Genomic DNA, 19,951 nt, shown 5'->3' with positions numbered 1-19,951 from the left:
CCAATGTGTCACGGAGCTCTAACTCCCCAGAACCCTGCCACACTAAGGAAAGAGAGAAGTAAGCTGGGAGTATGGATCGACCTGTCAACGCCCATGTTCAGCGGGGAAGCAATTACAGAAGCCAGCCCTTCCATCTTCTGCATCCTACAATGACCTTGGGTCTATATTTCCAGAGGGTTAAAGAATAGGAAAACTATCAGGGGAAGGGGATGGGATACGGAGTTCTGGTGGTGGGAATTGTGTGGAGTTGTACCCCTCTTATCCTATGGTCTTGTCAGTGTTTCCCTTTTATTAAAAAAAAAAATAGAGAAGCTAACAAGGGAGGGGATTGGATAAGGAGCTCTGGTGGTGGGAATTATGTGGTGTTATACCCCTCTTATCCTATGGTTTTGTCAATACTTCCATTTTATAAATTAAAAAAAATGAATAAAAATAAGAAATCACTAATAAACAGGAAATAAATTACATTCAAACCTACTATATAACTTAGAACACTTGGATTTATTTCTATTGGTTAATGAATTCTTCATGAAATATTTCATTTCTGTCATATAAACAGTAGTTGGAAAGTCTAGAAGAAATCGTCTGTGTATCCCACACAGAAGTCCTATTAGGGAAGAGAAGCTGTGAGCAGAGTTCATGGATTCCAGCCTTAGTTCAAGCTCCACCCATCTGCAGACACAGTGAGCAACTTTGCCTATTGGAATGTCATCGCCTTATCAAATCAAAATAAACCATGTGTACAACAGTGAAGCATATGGAGGAGCTTAGACGTGATTAATGTTGAGCGATATTTTGGTAAGTATATTGGATTTTTTTTCTTTTAGATACTAATAGCACTCTGCAGGTGACTGGCACACCATCTTTCTCTCAGGATGAAACTATGAGGAAACTGCAAACATCCTTCCTGAAACTAGACTTTTCTCATAGAAAAATAAAATGAGCAATACTAGAGGACTTAGTGATGGCAAGGGTGAATGCAAACACTACTTACTCAAGCTTAGAAAGGAATGATTGTGAGAAGACACCATTTAGAAGAAAAATCTACAGCTATTACTATTAATAAACAATAATTTTAAGCACCTATAAATTAGCTACCAACAAATTTGAAAAAATCATTATCTTTATTTATTGGGCAGAGACAGGCAGAAATCAAAAGCGAAAGGGGAGACAGAGCAGAAGAGAGACAGACAGACAGACAGACACCTGCAGACCTGCTTCACCAGTCATGAAGCTTTCCCCTTGCAGGTGGGGATTAAGGGCTTGAACCCAGGTCCTTGCACATTGTAAACTGGTGCGCTCAATGTGCACCACCACCCAGCCACCGAAACCGACAAAGTTTTAGTTGTGACTACTACAAGAACGTTTCCTACCTGGATCCTGTGTGCTGTCATCCTCATTTACCAAGAACCCCATGTGGTAATTCCCCACATGCTGTGAGTAACATTTTTCTAATTCACAAACTGGAGGATAATGGGTGACAAACAGGGTTAAGGATTTCACCTAAAACAAAAGGACACACAATTAGTGCTACTTCATTATAACCGTAACATCTTCATAAAAGAGTTTTACAATTTTCTATTTTGAACAATTTCAGACCTTCATAAAAGCTCACAGAATATCCCTCTACTCTTTACCTAGACAACCGCTGGTATGTCCTCTCTCCCCTTCCTTCCTTTCTCCCCTTTTACACACATCTGTTTTTCCTAAGCCACCAGACAATTACTTACAGACATCATGACACTTCACCCTGAAATCCTTAACATTTTCTCACCTATGAACAAAAATATTCTCCTCTATTATCAGAATAAGTCACACTAAAAACTTATCATTAGTGTGTTACCATTGCCCAAAATATAGCCCGCTAAAGTGTCTCATGAGGGACAGTTCTTTTTGGACATTATTCACTTAAGAACAGCACCAACAAAACCCTTAGCTCTGTGTACCACACTTAGCCATGCCTCTCTCTTTTTAAAAAATATTTATTTATTCCCTTTTTGTTGGCTTTGTTGTTTTTTATTGTTGTAGTTATTGATGTCGTCATTGTTGGATAGGACACAGAGAAGTGAAGAGAGGAGGGGAAGACAGAGAGGGGAAGAGAAAGACAGACACCTGCAGACCTGCTTCACAACTTGTGAAGCGACTCCCCTGCAGGTGGGGAGTCGGGGGCTCGATCTGGGATCCTTATGGTGGTCCTTGCGCTTAACCGACTGTGTTACTGCCCGACTCCCATCATGTCTCTTTAGTCTACAATAATCTCTAGGCTTTTCTTCTTTGTCTCTGCTGACACTAACATTGTTGAAATATCCAGTAGAGGTGCTTTGCATAAAGTCCCTCAGTTTGAATTTGCCCATTTCCCCCAGATTATATTACACATTTATTTCAAGGAGTATTACTTTGAAACATGCACTCATTTGACAAAGAAGATACATGTGTAGGTGGGACACTCTCCTTCACATCAGAAGACACATGATTCAATTTGACTCACTACTGCAGATGCTGATTATAATCACTGACCTAAGTGGGTGCCCAGAGGTCTTCTTCATTCTACTGATTTGCTTCATTCTTTTCTCCTTTATAATTAGTAATATCTGGGTGATTCTTTGAGACTGTGGTATTCTTTCCTCTGATAATCTTTCATGCAAAAACTGTTGTGTCATCATTGATAAGTACTGCTGAATTATGTTGAATGTCTCTTTCTCTTCTCTATATATAGTCATTCATTGATAGTTTGTAGAATTTTCTCTTCTCTATACTTTTTTTTATCATTTTATTGAGAGTAGAGTTGTTGACACATGGGTACAATTTCTCCTCTCGTGATAGGTATCTATCTACAGGGCACTCTTAGCCCCCAACTCAGGTCCCTTTCCATCATCATGGACCAAGGCTCCAATGCCCTCTCCACTCCCTCACTCCCCCCTCCTTCCCTAGTGTCCTTTGCTTATTTTATTTTATTTTATTTACAAAAAGGAAACATCGACAAAACCATAGGATATAAGGGGTACAACTCCACACAATTCCCACCACCAGAACTCCATAACCCATGCCCTCCCCTGATAGCTTTCCTATTCTTTATCCCTCTGGGAGTATGGACCCAGGGTCATTGTGGGATGCAGAAGGTGGAAGGTCTGGCTTCTGTAATTGCTTCCCTGCTGAACATGGGCATTGACAGGTCAATCCATACTCCCAGCCTGCCTCTCTCTTTCCCTAGTGGGGCGGGGTTCTGGGGAATCAGAGCTCCAGGACACAATAGTGGGTTGTCTGTTCAGGGAAGTCTGGTTGGCATCATGCTAGCATCTGGAACCTGGTGGCTGAAAAGAGAGTTGATATGCAAAGCCAAACAAATTGTTGACTAATCATGAACTTAAAGGCTGGATTAGTGCAGATGAAGAGTTGGGGGGGTCCCCATTTTTTAGATAGCTAGTAGGCATATTTTAGTTATATTCCAAAGGGCCTGTTGGCTATACTAGTTGTTTTGTTTTTCTCCTGAGCCTGAAATCTGATATGCAGGTGGATCCAAGTTATTGTCTGGGGAGATGTCATGGCTGGAAGAAAAAGGACCAAAAAGCTGGATCAGGGAAGAGAGTAGCTCCGAAATATGGGAAAGGTGTATAAATATTGTTGACTGTAAACCCCATCGATTTGATGTGATCTAGGGCCCATATTCAGCTGAGAAGCCTATGTGACCTTTGCACCCCTGTAGATCTGAGCTCACATTCTGTGGTCATAAGTAGGAACATTCCAAGATGCCCCAATATCAGGACCCATCTTCCTCATAGAGTATGTTGTCCAGCCTTCCTTAGAATGGAACATTCTCTACCGTTGTTGAACCAAGCTGAGGGCAAGTTCCTATGGGCGCCCACAAAGGGGTCTCTTTAGTTGTTCTGTCCTTTACTTTCATGCAATATGCCACACCTAGTCCAAGTCTCACTGTGTGTGCTTCCTTTCTATGCCTGTTTCTTCAGCTCCACCTATAAGTGAGATCACCTGGTACCCAGCCTTCTCCTTCTGGTTTCTTTCATTTTAAATGTGTTTTAGAGGAAATCATAGAAATTGCCCAAACCTGTGAAGTAATATATGAATTCTACAATGATTAAAGAGAAGTTTCTCAGCTATGTGTGTATATCAAAGAAATCCTTTCTCAAAAAGTATAATGGGGGGCTGGGTGGTAGCACAGCAGGTTAAGCGCACGTGGCGCGAAGTGCAAGGACCAATATAAGGATCCCGGTTTGAGCCCCCGGCTCCCCACTAGCAGAGGGTCGCTTCACAAGTGGTGAAGCAGGTCTGCAGGTGTCTATCTTTCTCTCCTCCTCTTTGTCTTCCCCTCTTCTCTTGATTTCTCTCTGTCCTATCCAACAACAACAACAGCTATAATAATCACAATAACAATAATAACCACAACAAGGGCGCAACAAAATGGGAAAAATAGCCTCCAGGAGCAGTGGATTCATAGTGCAGGCACCGAGCCTCAGCAATAATCCTGGAGGCAAAAAAAAAGTATAATTTTTAAATCTCTTTAGATAGAGACAGAGAGAGACAAAAACAACCAAAGCTTCCTTCAATGCAGCACAGTCCAGCCTCTAATTTAGGTTGTGCACATGGCAATTCAGCACACTACCCAAGTGAGCTATTTTCCTGGTCCAATAAGCAGAATTTAAAGCAGAAAACACACCATCATCACCTGTGTTCTATATAAATGTGAGAATAATAACAACAAAAATGAAGGTTACAAGAGCTTAAGTAAAAAGGGTTTATCTTTTGCATTATTTTATGCAAAGAAATACGAATAAAATATGCTTTAAGTGACTATGGAGCGAATTTTAAAAAAGGAAGTAAGAAAAAGTAAAGGAACGGAGAATAAAATGAAAAAGAATGGAAGTTATGCAAAAAGGCTTAAGTGCCTGAGATTCTGAGGTTGAAAGTTCAATCCCTACTGCTACCAGAAGTTAGAGTTCAGTAAAACAAAACATAAAAGAAAAAGCAAAACTGGGAGTCTGGGCAGTAGCACAAGGACCCACAAAAGGATCCTGGTTGAAGCCCCGGCTCCCCACCTGCAGGGCAGGTCACCTGACCAGCGGTGAAGCAGGTCCGCAGCTGTCTGTCTTTCTCTCCCCCTGTCTTCCTCACCTCTCTCCATTTCTCCCTGTCCTATCCAACAACGAGGACGTCAATAACAACAACAATAATAACTACAACAACAATAAAAGAAACAAGGACAACAAAAGAGAAAAGGGAAAAAAAAATGTATCAAGGAGGGACATTATTGAGAGAACCTCTCTCTCTCTCTCTCTCTCTCTCTCTCTCTCTATATATATATATATATATATATAGATATAGATAGATAGATTTGATTTCATATGAAATCAAAGGCCTTATATTGAAATCTTTTAGAATATTGTTGAAAAAGCATCTTACATCGGGAAAATGACACTATCTCCTTTTTTGATCTTTCTAAAAGGACTGAATTGCAAATGGATGCTTCCTACTCTTTATATAGAGTTTAATGAAGATACTAAGATGGGAGGTGGTTTTTTTTCCTCTACTGCAGGCTAGGTTTATTTGCTTCAGCAAAGGAAAGGAAGACAGTTCAAAGAATTAGAAACATTTAGAGCCAATCTGAACTCTGTGTAAAGCATTCTCATGATCAGTCACAGGAATAGGGTCAAAGACAATAAAGAAAAGTGTTACTATTCTGGAAACTGAGGGTAAGAACATGTATGGGTCACCCCTGGACAAAACAGTGCACAAGATACTCACATCTCGAATAAAATGTTCAAGAGTAGCGTAAGCTATGGCAATTCCATCGTGGGTGCTTGTCCCTCTTCCCAGTTCATCCAAGATAACCAAGGACTTTGATGTTGCTTTTCTGATTATTTCTGCTGTGTCAGTCAGTTCTTCCATAAACGTACTCTGCCCTTTATAGATGTTATCTGCAGCACCCATCCTGCAAATAACGTAAAGACATGTTGATTTTCCTCTGAAGTCTATTCTTAGAAAGTCAGGCTTTTTTTTTTTTTTTTTTTTGTGAACAGCAAATATTAAAAGACTCCTAAGGGACTACATACTTCAAGCCAAAAACTGAAATGAGATATTAGATGTAAACAAAAGATATAACAGTTATATAGCTGTGAGTGAGGGCCTAACATCAAATTGTATCCTCTAGAAGAATTTTTGGTGAAATCTGATAGATTTATTGGATAAGCTTCCTACAGAGATATGGAAACCGGTGACTTTTCCTTTTTCCTGACCAATCACTGCAAACCAAAGTCTGGTACTCACAGGGGAACAGCAATTCTTCGTGCTGTTTAAGATGCTCTAATTTTACAATCTTGTAACCCACTATCACACACACACACACACACACACACACACACACACACACACACACACACACCAAAACTAGTATTAGGATATTGTATATAGCTCATAGTTCCTTCTAATGCTTCATAAAAACGATTTCACACTGATTAGTATTATGAATTGAAGTATATTAGAATAACTTGTTTTTTAAAGAGAAAACTGTACGTTTTTAGTAATCTCAGAAACTAATACAGTTTCCTCAAGTGGACTTCATAGAAATGGGCCCCAACGATGTCTTTCCTATTATAAGACTTGCTTGAGCCTTCAAGATGCTGCCACCACATACTGTGTATTTCCTAGAGAAGGGACAAGTACATAGCATTTTTCTTTTTCATTTTATCATAGACTTATGGAATTTCTCCCAGAAAAACTGTGACAGTAAGGGTCTACAGAAGAACACATTTTGGAAAAATGCCTGTTTAGCACAAAAGGTACCTGGGGGAGAGAGGGGGAAAAGATAATTGGATAAACTCATGCAGAAGTCAAGCAGTAAAAGCCAAACTCGGAATTCAGATTTTCAACATACACAACTTTGTGAATGCTGGCAACTATTTTCTCAGGAATATCACTTTATCAGTTAAGTTTTGCTTACTAACACTTCATATATGACAAAGAGCAGTGGAACTGATACCTTAGTGCCTTTTATTTAGGTAAAGCTCATGGTGAAATCAAGCCATCACCAGCTCTGTGGCTGGAACACATCGGAAGCCCTTCAAAATCCATAGATGTCACTTTAGAAGATGTAGGAAGGAAGAATGTACACTTAACTTCTCCTTAATGTTCTTTACTACAATATAAGAAAAATTAGAAGTCCAGGAAAAAAGAGAAGGCAATACTCTGATGGAAAATTATTCAACAAAAATTGAAACATTAGAATTTATGACCCCAGGAAATGATAACCACAAAAGTGATAATACTTGATTAACACAAGCCTTTATTTGGACTCCTAAGAAAGATTAAGAGCATTTCAGACTGAAAATAAAAATCGCCTACCACAAAAGGGAACAACAATTGGGCTGGATGGTGTGCTGCTTTGTCATAAACACAGCCCAGGTTGGAGCCTGGTCCCACACTGCACTGGGGGAAGTTTTGCTCCTGTGGCCTTTCTCCCCCCCTTCTTCTTTGTCTCTGCCTCTGGAAAAATTAAAGTCGGCCAGGAGAGGTGAAGCCCTGGTGATAAAAAAGAAAAAAAAAAAAAAAGGGACAGTTGTAGAAGAAATTTTGAAAATTCAAGATAATCAATGGAAAAAATATTATATAGGCAAGATTAGAATCAGGATCAGAGAAGCACTAAGCTTTTACAATCTGGAAGATACATTTAAAGAACTCTCTGGGAGTCAGGCGGTGGCGCAGCGGGTTAACCGCATGTGGCGCAAATCGCCAGGACCTGCGTAAGGATCCCAGTTTGAGCCCCCGGCTCCCCACCTGCAGGGGAATCGCTTCACAAAGTGGTGAAGCAGGTCTGCAGGTGTCTGTCTTTCTCTCCCCCTCTCTGTCTTCCCCTCCACTCTCCATTTCTCTCTGTCCTATCCAACAACGACAACATTAATAACCACAACAATGTTAAACAACAAGGGCAACAAAAGGGAAAATAAATAAATAAAGAACTCTCTGAGCACAGTGATAAATCAAAATGCAGAAAATATACACAAACAGGGAGGGAGGGGATATTGAACTATGTTCCTAGACCAGATGATTTTACAAATGAATTCTACAAAACATTCAAGGAAGAGTTATTGCCTATACTTTTTAAGTTCCTCCAAGACTGAAGACACAGGAATACTCCCTTCTACCTTCTATGAAGCCATCCTCACACTGATACCAAAAGCAGACAGCAACACAACACAAAAAGAAAACTACAGACCAATATCTCTGATGAACATAGATACTAAAATACTGAATGAAATCCTAGCCAACTAGACACCGGAGTGCCTTTAAAAGATTGTACATTACAACCAAGTAGGATTTACCCCAGAGATGCATTTACAATATATATGTAAATCAATCAATGTAATCCACCACATCAGTAAGAGAAAAAACCCAAACCACATGATTATTTCAATAAATGCAGAGGAAGCCTTTGATAAAATCCAACATTCCTTCATGATCAAAACTCTACAAATATGTGAACAGATGGGAAATTTCTTAATCTAGTAGAGTACATATACAGCAAACCTACAGTCAACATCATACTCAATGCTGAAAAAATGGAAGCATTCCCCTCAGATCAGGGACTAGACAGGGCTGCCCACTATCACCATTACTATTCAACATAGTGTTGGAAGTTCCTGCCATTGTAATTAGGCAAGAACAAGGAATTAAAGGGATAGGGGGCCGGGTGGTGGTGCACCTGGTTAGGCACACATAGTACAAAGCGCAAGGATCTATACAGGGATCCCGGTTCAAGGGCCCAACTCCCCACCCACAGGCGGGGTGCTTCACAAGCAGCAGGCAGATCTGCAGATGTTTCTCTCTCCTTCTCTCTCTCTCTCCCTCCTCTCTCAATTTCTCTCTGTCCTATCAACTAAAATGGAAAAAATGGCCACCAGGAGCAGCCGATCTGTAGTGCAGGCACTGAGCCCTGGCGACAACCCTTAAGGCAAACAAACAAAAAGGAATTAAAGGGATACAGAGTGGAAAAAGAAGTCAGACTCTCCTTATCTTCAGATGATATGATAATATAAATAGAAAAACCTAGAGAATCCATCAGGAAGCACCTGGAAACTATCAGGTAATATAGTAAGGTGCCAGGCTACAAAATTAACACACGCAGGTCAGTGGTGTCCCTTATGCAAACACTAAGTCAGAAGAAGAAGAAGAAATCCAGAAGTCAGTCTCATTCCCTATTGCAGCAAAAAACAATAAAATATCTAGGAACAACCCTAACAAAAGAAGTGAAAGGCTTGTATACTGAAAATTATTAGATACTATTCAATGAAACAGAAAAAGATACAAAGAAGTGGAAAGATAGTCCCATGTTCAGGGATTGGAAGAATTAAGACCATCAAAATGAATGTCCTACCCAGAGCCATATCCAAATTCAAGGCAATCCCCATCAAGGTTCTACCAGAGACGTAAAAATTAAAGGAAGATGACCAAAGGGCTCTGAACCCCAATTCTATCAGGACACCCCCCTGGGTGGGGGCTCAGGGGTGAGCCACTCATAAGTAGTGGGTGTGACTTAGAAAGAGAAAGAATGGGGGGGGGGATGGGCAAATATAGATAGGTTCCTATAGAAATAATAATCAACCCATCTCTGTGCTCTTGGGAGAAGTAGTGCAGTTTTCACTGGAAGGAAGGGGGACAAAGAGCTATGGTGAGAATGCTACGGAATTATATCCCGGTTGTCTTATAATTTTGTGAACCAATATTAAATCACCAATAAAATTTAAAATAAAGATATTATATAGGAGCTGGTAATGGTAACCACCAGTAGAACAAAATCAGGAGCCACTTGTGGGTGTCTGAGTGCACAGGGCTAGGGTTGGGGTTGGAGGGAAAAGGGGACAAAACACAGAGGAGGAAGAGAGAGGGTTTTTTTAAGTTTATTTATTTATTTATTCCCTTTTGTTGCCCTTTTTATAGTTGTGGTTATTATTGTTGTCACTGTTGTTGAACAGGACAGAGAGAAACTGAATTTGATCAACACTGACTGCAGCCTTGTTCACGAACCAGTTAAGCTGTGCCTGGACTTATAAACAGTAAGATTTTGAAATGATGTATGTGCAGTTCCTTTTAATTGCTAAATTTGTGAGAATTTATATATGCCATAGAAAACTAATTAAGTACCTTGGCTTTATCAAAAAAAAAAAAAAAGCTGAGAAATAAGAATAGAAAGGGGAAATACAAAGTACAACTTGGGCTGGGTTTGGTGTCTTGCACCAAAGCAAAGGACACTGGGAGGAGAAGGGGGCTTTTAGATCCTGCTGCATGATGGAAGACGTCCTAGACTGGGCTAAGAGTCTTTTGCAGAAAACTGAAAAATTCTACCCATGTATTAACAACTGTATTGACTGTACACCATTAATTCCCCATTAAAAAAAAAAGAAGAAAGGAAGGAAGGAAGGAAGGAAGGAAGGAAGGAAGGAAGGAAGAAAGAAAGAAAGAAAAAGTTGGCATTTAACTCTTCTTGGTCCTTTAATCGCCACTGTTATCTCTAGTATCTTCAATGCCACCAGTGTTTCCATAGCTTATATCACTTAGTCCAAACTTTGCCAAATACTTGACTTTCTTTTGATCTTTACTTTCTTTAGGAACTAACCATTTTTTTTTCTCCATTGTTGTTGTTGTTGCTGTTATTACAATTATTGTTGTTGCTGCTGCTGCTGTTGTTGTTGGATAGGACAGAGAGAAATGGAGAGAGGAGGGGAAGACAGAGGGGGGAGAGAAAGACAGACACCTGCAAACCTGCTTCACTGCTTGTAAAGTGACCCAGAGCCGGGGGCTTGAACCAGAATCCTTGGGCTTCTCACTAAGTGCACTTAACCTGGTGCGCTACTGTCTGGCCCCCGCTAACGTTTTCACCTTACTAGTACCGTTCGTATTCTAAAACTGAAACATCAACTCTTATATTTAAAAACAGCATGAAAAACCCACAGAGAAAGTAAAAATAGAACCACTATATTATTCAATAATCTACTTTCTGAGTATTTATCCAAGGCACTGAGACCAGAATCTCAAAGAAATATGTCCATACCTTTGTTCATTGCAGCATTATCCACAACATGATGGAAACATGATGCTCATGGATGGGTATAAATAAATATGGCATCTGCATGCACTGGGACATCACTTTTACTTTCAGAAATGGCAATTTTGCAATACTAGACAATATGGGTAAAGTTTGAGGGTATTAAGCTAAATGCATGTCAATCACCAAATGACAAACACTGCATGATTATTCTACTTATACAAGGGATCTAAAATAGACAAATCCATAAAAACAGAAAGTATAACAGTGATTGGCAGAGAATCGGGGTAGGAGCTAATGGGTAGCTGTAAATCAATGGGCAGAAAGTTTTAGTTAGGATAGACACATTCTAAAGTTTAGTTGCACAAAATTGTACCTATGCCCTACAACAATGTACAATTAAAAATCTGTTAATGTACACCAAAAATTATAACTCATGATTCAAGGAAACAGAGATTCAAAGAAATGGAAACATAAACCATGCTTTTGTAGAGAATTAGCATTGCCGAAATGACCAGGCTACCCAGAAACATACAGACTGGATGTGACTCCTATCAAGAGCCCACCAAATTTCCTCAAGGAAACAGAACAAAATCTTCACAGATTTATCTGGAATCAGACAATAGCTAGGATCGCCAAAGTAAAGAATTAAAAAGGGTTATTATAATCCAAACTGCCTGGTACTAGAACAAAAAAAGATACACAGGCATAATGGAATAGAACTGAAAGCCCAGAAATAAGCTCCTACACCCACGGGTAACTAATTTTTGACAAGGGGGCCCAGAACATTAAGTGGAGAAAGGAAAAATCTCTCTACCAATGATGTTGGGAAAGTTGGGTTGAAACGTGCAGAGGAATGCAACTGGGTTATCACACAGCACCAAGCACAAAAGTCAACTCCAAATGAATCAAAGACATCTTCATTAGATTAGAAACTATCAACAGTACAGAAGACAGAACTCTTGATGGTCTCAAGCTTTGGAAATGTCTTTGAAGACTCAAGCCCAACAACAAGGGAAACAAAAGTCAAATAAACCATCTGCACATCTCATAGCACCATCATCAAAGTAGAAGGAGACCCAACTGAATGGGAGCAGATCTTTGTAGGCCATACACCAGACAAAGGACCAGTAACCAAAATATTGGGCTGTCAGGAAAGACAGGACTCATTTTTATAACAGTGGCACGAGTGCATCTTTGGAAGTTCTAGGGTCAATGGGATGTCCATTATTGCTATGTCATTTGATAGGTGACCATTGTAGCTTCATTAAAGAAAACTGAGTGATTTGGTTGAGTTTTGGAGATTTTACAAATTGAAGATAGTAGGCCAGACTATATTTTTGCCATACTGTACTGTTTTACTTCTGCAAAGGGGGGGACCTTTCCTGGAAGCGCATCAAGCTTGTGGAAAGTTGTATCAGTGCCAACAGTGGTTCACGAAATTCCCTGCTGGTGACTTTGATCTCAATGACCCTCCTCAGTCAGGGAGGCTCACCAAGATTGATGACGACAAATAAAGGCATGGACTGAGTCATGTCCATGTTAAATGACATGAGACATTGCTGAACTCTGAACTGCAAAACCACCAACACCAGTGGCCATTTTCCCCTATTTTTATTTGACAGGACAGAAAGAAATTGAGAGGGGAGAAACAGAGGAGAGAGAAAGAGATACACCTGTAGGCCTGCTTTGCTGCTTGTGAAGTGTCCATGGTACAGACAGGAAGCAGAGGCTCAAACCCAGATCCTTGCCCTGGTCCTTGTGCTTAGTACTATGTGATAGCCAAGTCTGCCAACGTCCGGCCCCCATAAACACAAAATTTAATTACTACATACTTTTTCCTTTCTTGCCTTGGCTATAATTGAGTAACTCCCCTTCCTTTCCTTTGACTTCCCTCCTCCCCCCCTCCCTTCCTTCCTTCCTTTTTTCCCTCCTTCCATTTCTTCTCTATTTGTTTTTTACTGGACCACGGCTCAGCTCCAGCTTACGGTGGCTTGGGGGACTGAACGTGGGGCTTCAGGGTCTTAAATCGTTTGTATAACCATTATGCTATTTGCCTTGAATAATACTTAATAATAGAGAAAGCAGACTTTTTTTTTTTTTTTTTTTTTTTTTAACCAGAGCACTGTTTAGCTCTGGCTTATGGTGGTGTGGGGGATTGAACCTGGAACTTTGGAGCCTCAGGCATGAGAGTCTGTTTGCATAAACATTATGCTATCTACCCTCCACCCAGCAGTCCTAATTTTATCTGAGGTTTCTACCTCTATTTTTTTGGATCCACTGTTTTGAAATACCATTTTTACTCTTATCCTTATTTTATTTTTACTATCCTGGCTATATATTCAAGCAAATGACCTAATAGTGGGTCAAGGTACAGCACAGTATTATGCACTAAGATATGACACTGGATAATGATTAAGTAATTTTTCAAGTTTTAAAATATGTTAGTGATTTAAGGAACATATGTCATTACTATTCTGTCTTTAGATATAACTGTAGTAAAAGTAGAAAACTTTTTCTCATCATAAACAGTTTGCTCTGGCTAGACAGGTTATAGTTATGTGATTAAGAAAAAAAAAATCACTCTGATATTTTTAGAAATAGAGGCTGTCTAATCTTCCTAATCCCCTTACTCCCGCCACGCCTGTAACGGGTATATAGGTCAACAAAGCTTAATAAAACATTAATGGAGGGGAGAAAATACTGCTTTCTTTGAATAAATTTCTAAAATCATGAACACATTCAAGAAAATCTGCTTTGTTTTCACAAGATCTTGACACTCTGAAGTAACATTCTAGACATTTCCGAATCATAGCAAATGAAATCACAGCCAGGACTGTACACACAAAAAAAAACTCTAGCATGAGGGAACAATATTGCAATTAACGGGAATAAAGCGTTTTCTATATTGAATAATAAGTCATCGAGGCTTAAAGAATTGTTAAGCAAAGGCAGTGAATATCAACCGGCATGAGTGCATGAGTTTTTGTTGTTGTCATTGCTTTTTTCTTTTTTGCCTCCAGGGTTATTGCTGGGCTCAGTGCCTGCACCATGAATCCACTGCTCCTGGAGGCCATCCCTCCCCCCCTTTCTGTTGCCCTTGTTGTTGTAGCCTCCTTGTGGTTATTATTATTGCCATTGTTGATGTCGTTCGTTGTTGGATAAGACAGAGAGAAATGGAGAGGGGCGGGGAAGACAGAGAGGGGGAGAGAAAGACAGACACCTGCAGACCTGCTTCACCGCCTGTGAAGCGACTCCCCTGCAGGTGGGGAGCCGGGGGATCCAAACGAGATCCTTATGCCGGTCCTTGCGCTTTGCGCCACATGCGCTTAACCCGCTGCGCCACCGCCCGACCCCTAAATATTAATATTTTAAAAAGATATTCTTACTCATTTTACATTGCTAAAGAGTTATTAGAATTCTGCCTAGTGTATTTGTCTAACTTTCTTGTTGGTACATTTATGTACATTTCACAACGGGACACTAATCTCTTCTAATTTGTGAGAATGGTGTAAGGAACGAAGAAAAGAAAAACCCAAAAATTCAAGTTCAAGAAGTGAAAAAGCTGCAAAGGTTATTAGTTATTAAAAGATTTGTAGAGGGAGTCGGGCGGTAGCAGCAGGTTAAGTGCACGTGGCACAAAGCGCAGGGACCGGCAAGGATCCCGGTTGGAGCCCCCGACTCCCCACCTGCAGGGGAGTCGCTTCACAGGCGGTGAAGCAGGTCTGCAGGTGTCTGTCTTTCTCTCCCCCTCTCTGTCTTCCCCTCCTCTCTCCATTTCTCTCTGTCCTATCCAACAACAACAATAACAACAATAACCACAACAATAAAACAGCAAGGGCAACAAAGGGGAATGAATAAATAAATAATAAAATATTTTAAAAAACAAAAAAAGATTTGTAGAAAAGGGGGCTGGGTGGTAGCGCAGCAAGTTCAACAAGTTAAGCGCAGGTGGTGCAAAGTATAAGGACCCGAATGGGGATCCTGGTTTGAGCCCCAGGCTCCTCACCTGCAGGGGGGTCGCTTTATAAGCAGTGAAGCAGGTCTGCAGGTGTCTGTCTTTCTCTCCCCCCTCTCTGTCTTCCCTCCTCTCTCTTGATTTCTCTCTGTTCTATCCAACAACAACAACAACAGCTATAACAGCAGTGGCAACCACAACAAAGGCAACAAAATGGGAGGGATAGCCTCCGAGAGCAGTGGGAGCAGTGGGTTGAAAAAAAAAAAAAAAAGTAGCAATCACAAAACTGAAAGGCAGTAGATCTTTACTGACCTTAATCAAACATTAATGAAAATAAAAATGGAATTACAAACATTTTAGCATCACATGTTCTTTCTTTAAAGCTTGAGAGGTTACGTATCTTCACAATGATTTCCAGGTGGTGGAACTACAGGTGGTTAAAAATACTAATATTTTCCTCTTCTGAGATGGTGTATAGTTTTAACTTTTGCACAATGAACAAATGTTACCGTGTAATTAGCAAAACCAATGTTATTTAAAAACCACAAATGATACATTCAAGAATACATTTAAGAACACTTAATACTCCATGTCAAGACAAAGCGAATGATGCTAATTACCACGTTTAATAAACAGCTTTTTTTTAAAAAAAAAAATTGTTTATTTTTCTCATAGGAAGTAGAAAGAATTTCACATATGAAAGAGAAGGTGGGGGGTAGACCGCATAACGGTTATGCAAACAGACTCTCATGCCTGAGGCTCCAAAGTCCCAGGTTCAATCCCCTTCTCCACTATAAGCCAGAGCTAAGCAGTGCACTGGCAAGGGGGGGGGGGAGAAGTCAGAGTGGGGGTCAGGAGACAGCTCTCTGGGGTGCTGGGACCCAACCACCACATAAGAGCATCATGCAGTAGGGAAACCCCAGGAACAGTGGAACAGGGCTGTGCTACCCCTTTCCTCTTTATCTCTCTCACCAGTAAAAAAAAAACATATCTCTCAGTAGTAATGGAGTCATGCAGGCATGACACCCAAGTGAAAATCCTGGTGGCAAGAAAAAAATGTATTATCTTTACTTGTTTACTGGATACAAACAGCCAGAATTTGAGAGGGAAGGGGGTGATAGAGAGGGAGAGAGACACCAATCGCAAAGGTTTCCCTCTGCAGGTGCGGACATGGGACTTGAACCCAGGTCCTTGTGCATTGTAACATGTGCACTCAACCAGATGCACTACCACCCAGCCCCTATGGCAATTTTTTCTTTTTTTTTTTTAAGAAAAAATAGAGAAGCCAGAGCACTAGCCTGGTACATAGAGCATGAGGGATTGAACTGGGAGCCTCAGACATGCAAACCCTTCGTTCCACCAACTAAGTTATTTCCCCAGCCTCAGCTTTCTCCTAGTGTAACTATTTCCACTAAAACATGCAACAAGATCACAGTATTTAAAGTTCATTAGTGAATTAAAAGCTTTCTCGTAAAATATCATCATGAGTTAGGAATCTTACCACTGAGAATTGATATACCACTGATGAATATGACTGGGGATATTTAAACCATGGCATCTAATTATAAGTTGTTTTTGGACAAGTTAATATTTTAATATTACTGTGCTTGATTTTTTTGTTCTTTCCTTCTTTCTTTTTTTAATTTCTTATTTATTCATTTATTTATGTATTTATGTATGTATGTATTCATTGCCTCCAGGGTTATGGCTGGGCCTCGATGCCAGCACTGCAAATCCACTGCTCCTAGAGGCCGTTTTTTTTTTCTTCCCATTTTGAACAAAACAGAAACTGAAAGAGGAGGGGGAGGCAGGAGGGAGAGAGAAAAGGAAACACCTGCAGACCTGCTTCACCACTTGTGGCGGATCCCTCCTGCAGATGGGTAGAGGGGCTGGAGACCTGATCCTTGTGTGGGTCCTTGTGCTTAGTACTACGAGCACTTCACTCAGTGTGCCACCCCGCCCTCTCTTGATTTGTTTTTCCATTTATCACTGTAGTGCTAAAAACAGCACCTCAGCAAGCTTCACTTCAGACTGTGTCGGGAGACATCAGGTGTGGAATGTCAACCCTTCAGCCTCCTTACACAATGGAATGCTATGCAGCTATTAAGAACAATGAACCCACTTTCTCTGACCCATCTTGGATGGAGCTAGAAGGAATTCTGTGAAGTGAGCTAAGTCAGAAAGATAAATCCTACGTATATAATTTTATGTGGTCTACATACTTTTCCAAGGGTAGCAGAAAGACTGAGACCATGGGAATGGACAGAGATTCTCTGGGCATGCACATTAAAGACATCTGCTAGGACACTCGAAGCCCTGGCAAACTGCTATTCCAAACACACAGCACAGGAGAGAATGTCCTAGATTGCAGTGTTTAAATATTCACAATCAGCATCTTTTTAAAAATCTGATGAAACGATTCTCTGATAATTAATGCTTTTTTTTTTTAGGATTTCTATTTATTTATTTACGATTTAATAATGATCAATAAGATTCTGGGATAAAAGGGGTACAATTCCACATAATTCCCACCACCAGAGTTCCATATCCTATCCCCTCCACTGGAAGCTTCCCTATTCTTTATCCCTCTGGGAGTATGGACCAAAGATCTTAACGCTGTGATCAATCATGTACTCCAAGAGGTCGATAGTTTTGGGTCTGGTTCAGATTAATGAAGCTTCCACAGACATAAAAATTATTTTTATTTTGAATTAGCTTTACTTTACACCATTAAGACCTCTACCTACCACACTGGGTTGGCTATCAAATATAAAATGGAGGGGAATTATTACTCTCAAATAATAAATATACAATGTTATTACAGCATAGGATATCAGCTATGAATTTAAAATAGATAATGAAATAACTCCATAGACAAAATCAGCAGTCCTTTGGGTGTTCAGAGTAATTAGATCAATGCAGGTGAAATGGTCAAGTGAAGGTTCACTGAGATTTAAAAACAATGATATTTACCAGGAAACAGCTATATGCTAGTACTAGGTTAAAAGTTTGACATGTAGCACTTAATATAAAATCCAGAATAACCACAGGATATAAGTAGATTCATTTTACAAATAAGGAACTCAAGGTTGAGAGTTTAACTGCCAGTACAGTCTGATAAGCAGATTTGCCCGAGTCCCCCTCACAGACAAGAGTTTAGATCTGCCACAGATGAAGCAATGTCAGTTAACCTGGAATCTCTCTTTATGACACAGAAATGTATGGGCCATGATATGATGTATGGACTGACATCACACAATCTCACAGTGGTGAGGAAAAGGCCAATAAAATTGCAGAACTAGGAAACTATCTGCAGCAGTCACTTACTTCATATGAGACGTCTTACTTATCATATGAGATAAGCAAGCATTCTTTTATTTTCTGTTATTATTCTAACTAGTATTCTGCCCACCAAGATTCTCTTTCAGAAATATCACCCTGATTTTTCTTTCTTTGTTATTTATTTATTTGTTTGTTTGTTTTTAAGTTCCATCTATGAGTGAGATCATCCAGAATTCATCCTTCTCATTTTGGCTTATATTAGTTAACCTGATTCCTTCAACTTCCACCCTAGATAAGGCAAAGGAAATTCTTGACTTCATTTTTAACGGCTGAGTCATGTGTTCTACTGTGTATACACAAAAAAGATTTTCTTTTTCACTTGAAAATATTTTTATTTTGTTATCCTGCTTTTTTGTTTACTTTTTATTTATAAAATAGAAATATTGACAAGACCACAGGATAAGATTTTCTTTTAAGTAAGAGCCTAGTAATGAACTACTGAAGAGTAAGAACAAAATTCTTAGGTATTTTCTAGTATTTCTATTTTTTTTTTTCCTCCAGGGTTATCACGGGGGCTCAGTGCTGGCACTACAAACCCACTGCTCCTAGAGGCCATTTTTTTCCATTTTATTGGACAGGACAGAGAGAAATTGAGAGAGGAGAGGGAGATAGAGAAGGAGAGAGAAAGACAGACACCTGCAGATCTGCTTCATCACTTGTGAAGCCTCTCTTCTGCAGGTGGGGAACTGGAGGCTGGAACTGGGATCTTTGTGCCAGTCCTTGGTACTATGTGCGCTTAACCGGGTAAGCCACCACCCGGCCCCCCAGTACTTCTATTCATAATAAAATGATTTACAATCCTGAGTTCTAAACATTCTAAACATGAACCAATTCATCACCGTATACGCATAGAAAGGGAATTCACATGCCAACGTGGGTTTGTTTTGCTTTTACCTGGTAAAAATGCCATCCACAATTCCAATGGTTGCTTCCTCCGCAGGCACATAGGAGCCGATCTGAGCCATGATGGTAATCAAAGCCACCTGTCTGATGTAGGAACTCTTGCCACCCATGTTCGGTCCAGTGATGATCATTACCCTCTCGGAGTCCCCCTGGAAAATTGAAAAGCACCTTCAATCTCTCACCAGAGAGGCATTGTACTTTGGAAATGTCTATATCTCCTACAATAGGAAGTTCAGTAGGTAAAAAAACTGCTCTGTGACCTTTAACTATGTGGCCGATTAAGTATCACAGAGGGAAAGGACACCTCATTGTCTTCAACGTGAGCTGTGCTTTTGCAGGAAAGGGGATTCTCAGCAGCACATATAACGGCCTGGGGTATAATAAAGAAGGTAAGAAAAATCGCAAGTTACTCATAATATATTCATTAGCCTATGCGGTTTTTGTAGTAATAAAATCTAGTATCTACCAATCTCCACTTGTCCATCTTAAAACTACAGATATTATTTATTTGTTTGTTTGTTGATTTCCCAGGGTTATTGCTGGGGCTTGGTGCCAGCACTAGGAATCTACCCCACTTGGTTGCCATTTTTTCCTTTTGTTTTCTCCATTTTACTTGATAGGGCAGACAGAAATTGAGAGGGGAAGGGGAGAAAGAAACAGAGAGAGAGAGGAGCAGACCTGCTTTACTGCTCATGAAG

At 40.1% G+C, this 19,951-nt stretch overlaps 1 protein-coding gene across 2 annotated transcripts in view; it reads right to left on the bottom strand.

The window, feature by feature from the left end:
• Positions 1-19,951, bottom strand: part of MSH3 (mutS homolog 3) — a 217,312-nt gene that overhangs the window by 66,248 nt on the left and 131,113 nt on the right. Inside the window, exons 20-23 of one of the 2 annotated variants that reach the window (XM_060201098.1) lie at positions 19,245-19,402; positions 7,354-7,530; positions 5,758-5,944; positions 1,374-1,503 (exon numbers count right to left, since the gene is read on the bottom strand). In XM_060201098.1, the coding sequence (XP_060057081.1) occupies positions 1,374-1,503; positions 5,758-5,944; positions 7,354-7,530; positions 19,245-19,402 (652 nt within the window). The remainder of the gene's footprint in view (positions 1-1,373; positions 1,504-5,757; positions 5,945-7,353; positions 7,531-19,244; positions 19,403-19,951) is intronic. The other variant, XM_060201099.1, reaches the window with a different exon arrangement.

Source organism: Erinaceus europaeus, chromosome 11 (genome assembly GCF_950295315.1).
Source record: "Erinaceus europaeus chromosome 11, mEriEur2.1, whole genome shotgun sequence".
Lineage (NCBI taxonomy): Eukaryota > Metazoa > Chordata > Mammalia > Eulipotyphla > Erinaceidae > Erinaceus > Erinaceus europaeus.
This window is presented reverse-complemented; position numbering and strand designations above follow the sequence as displayed.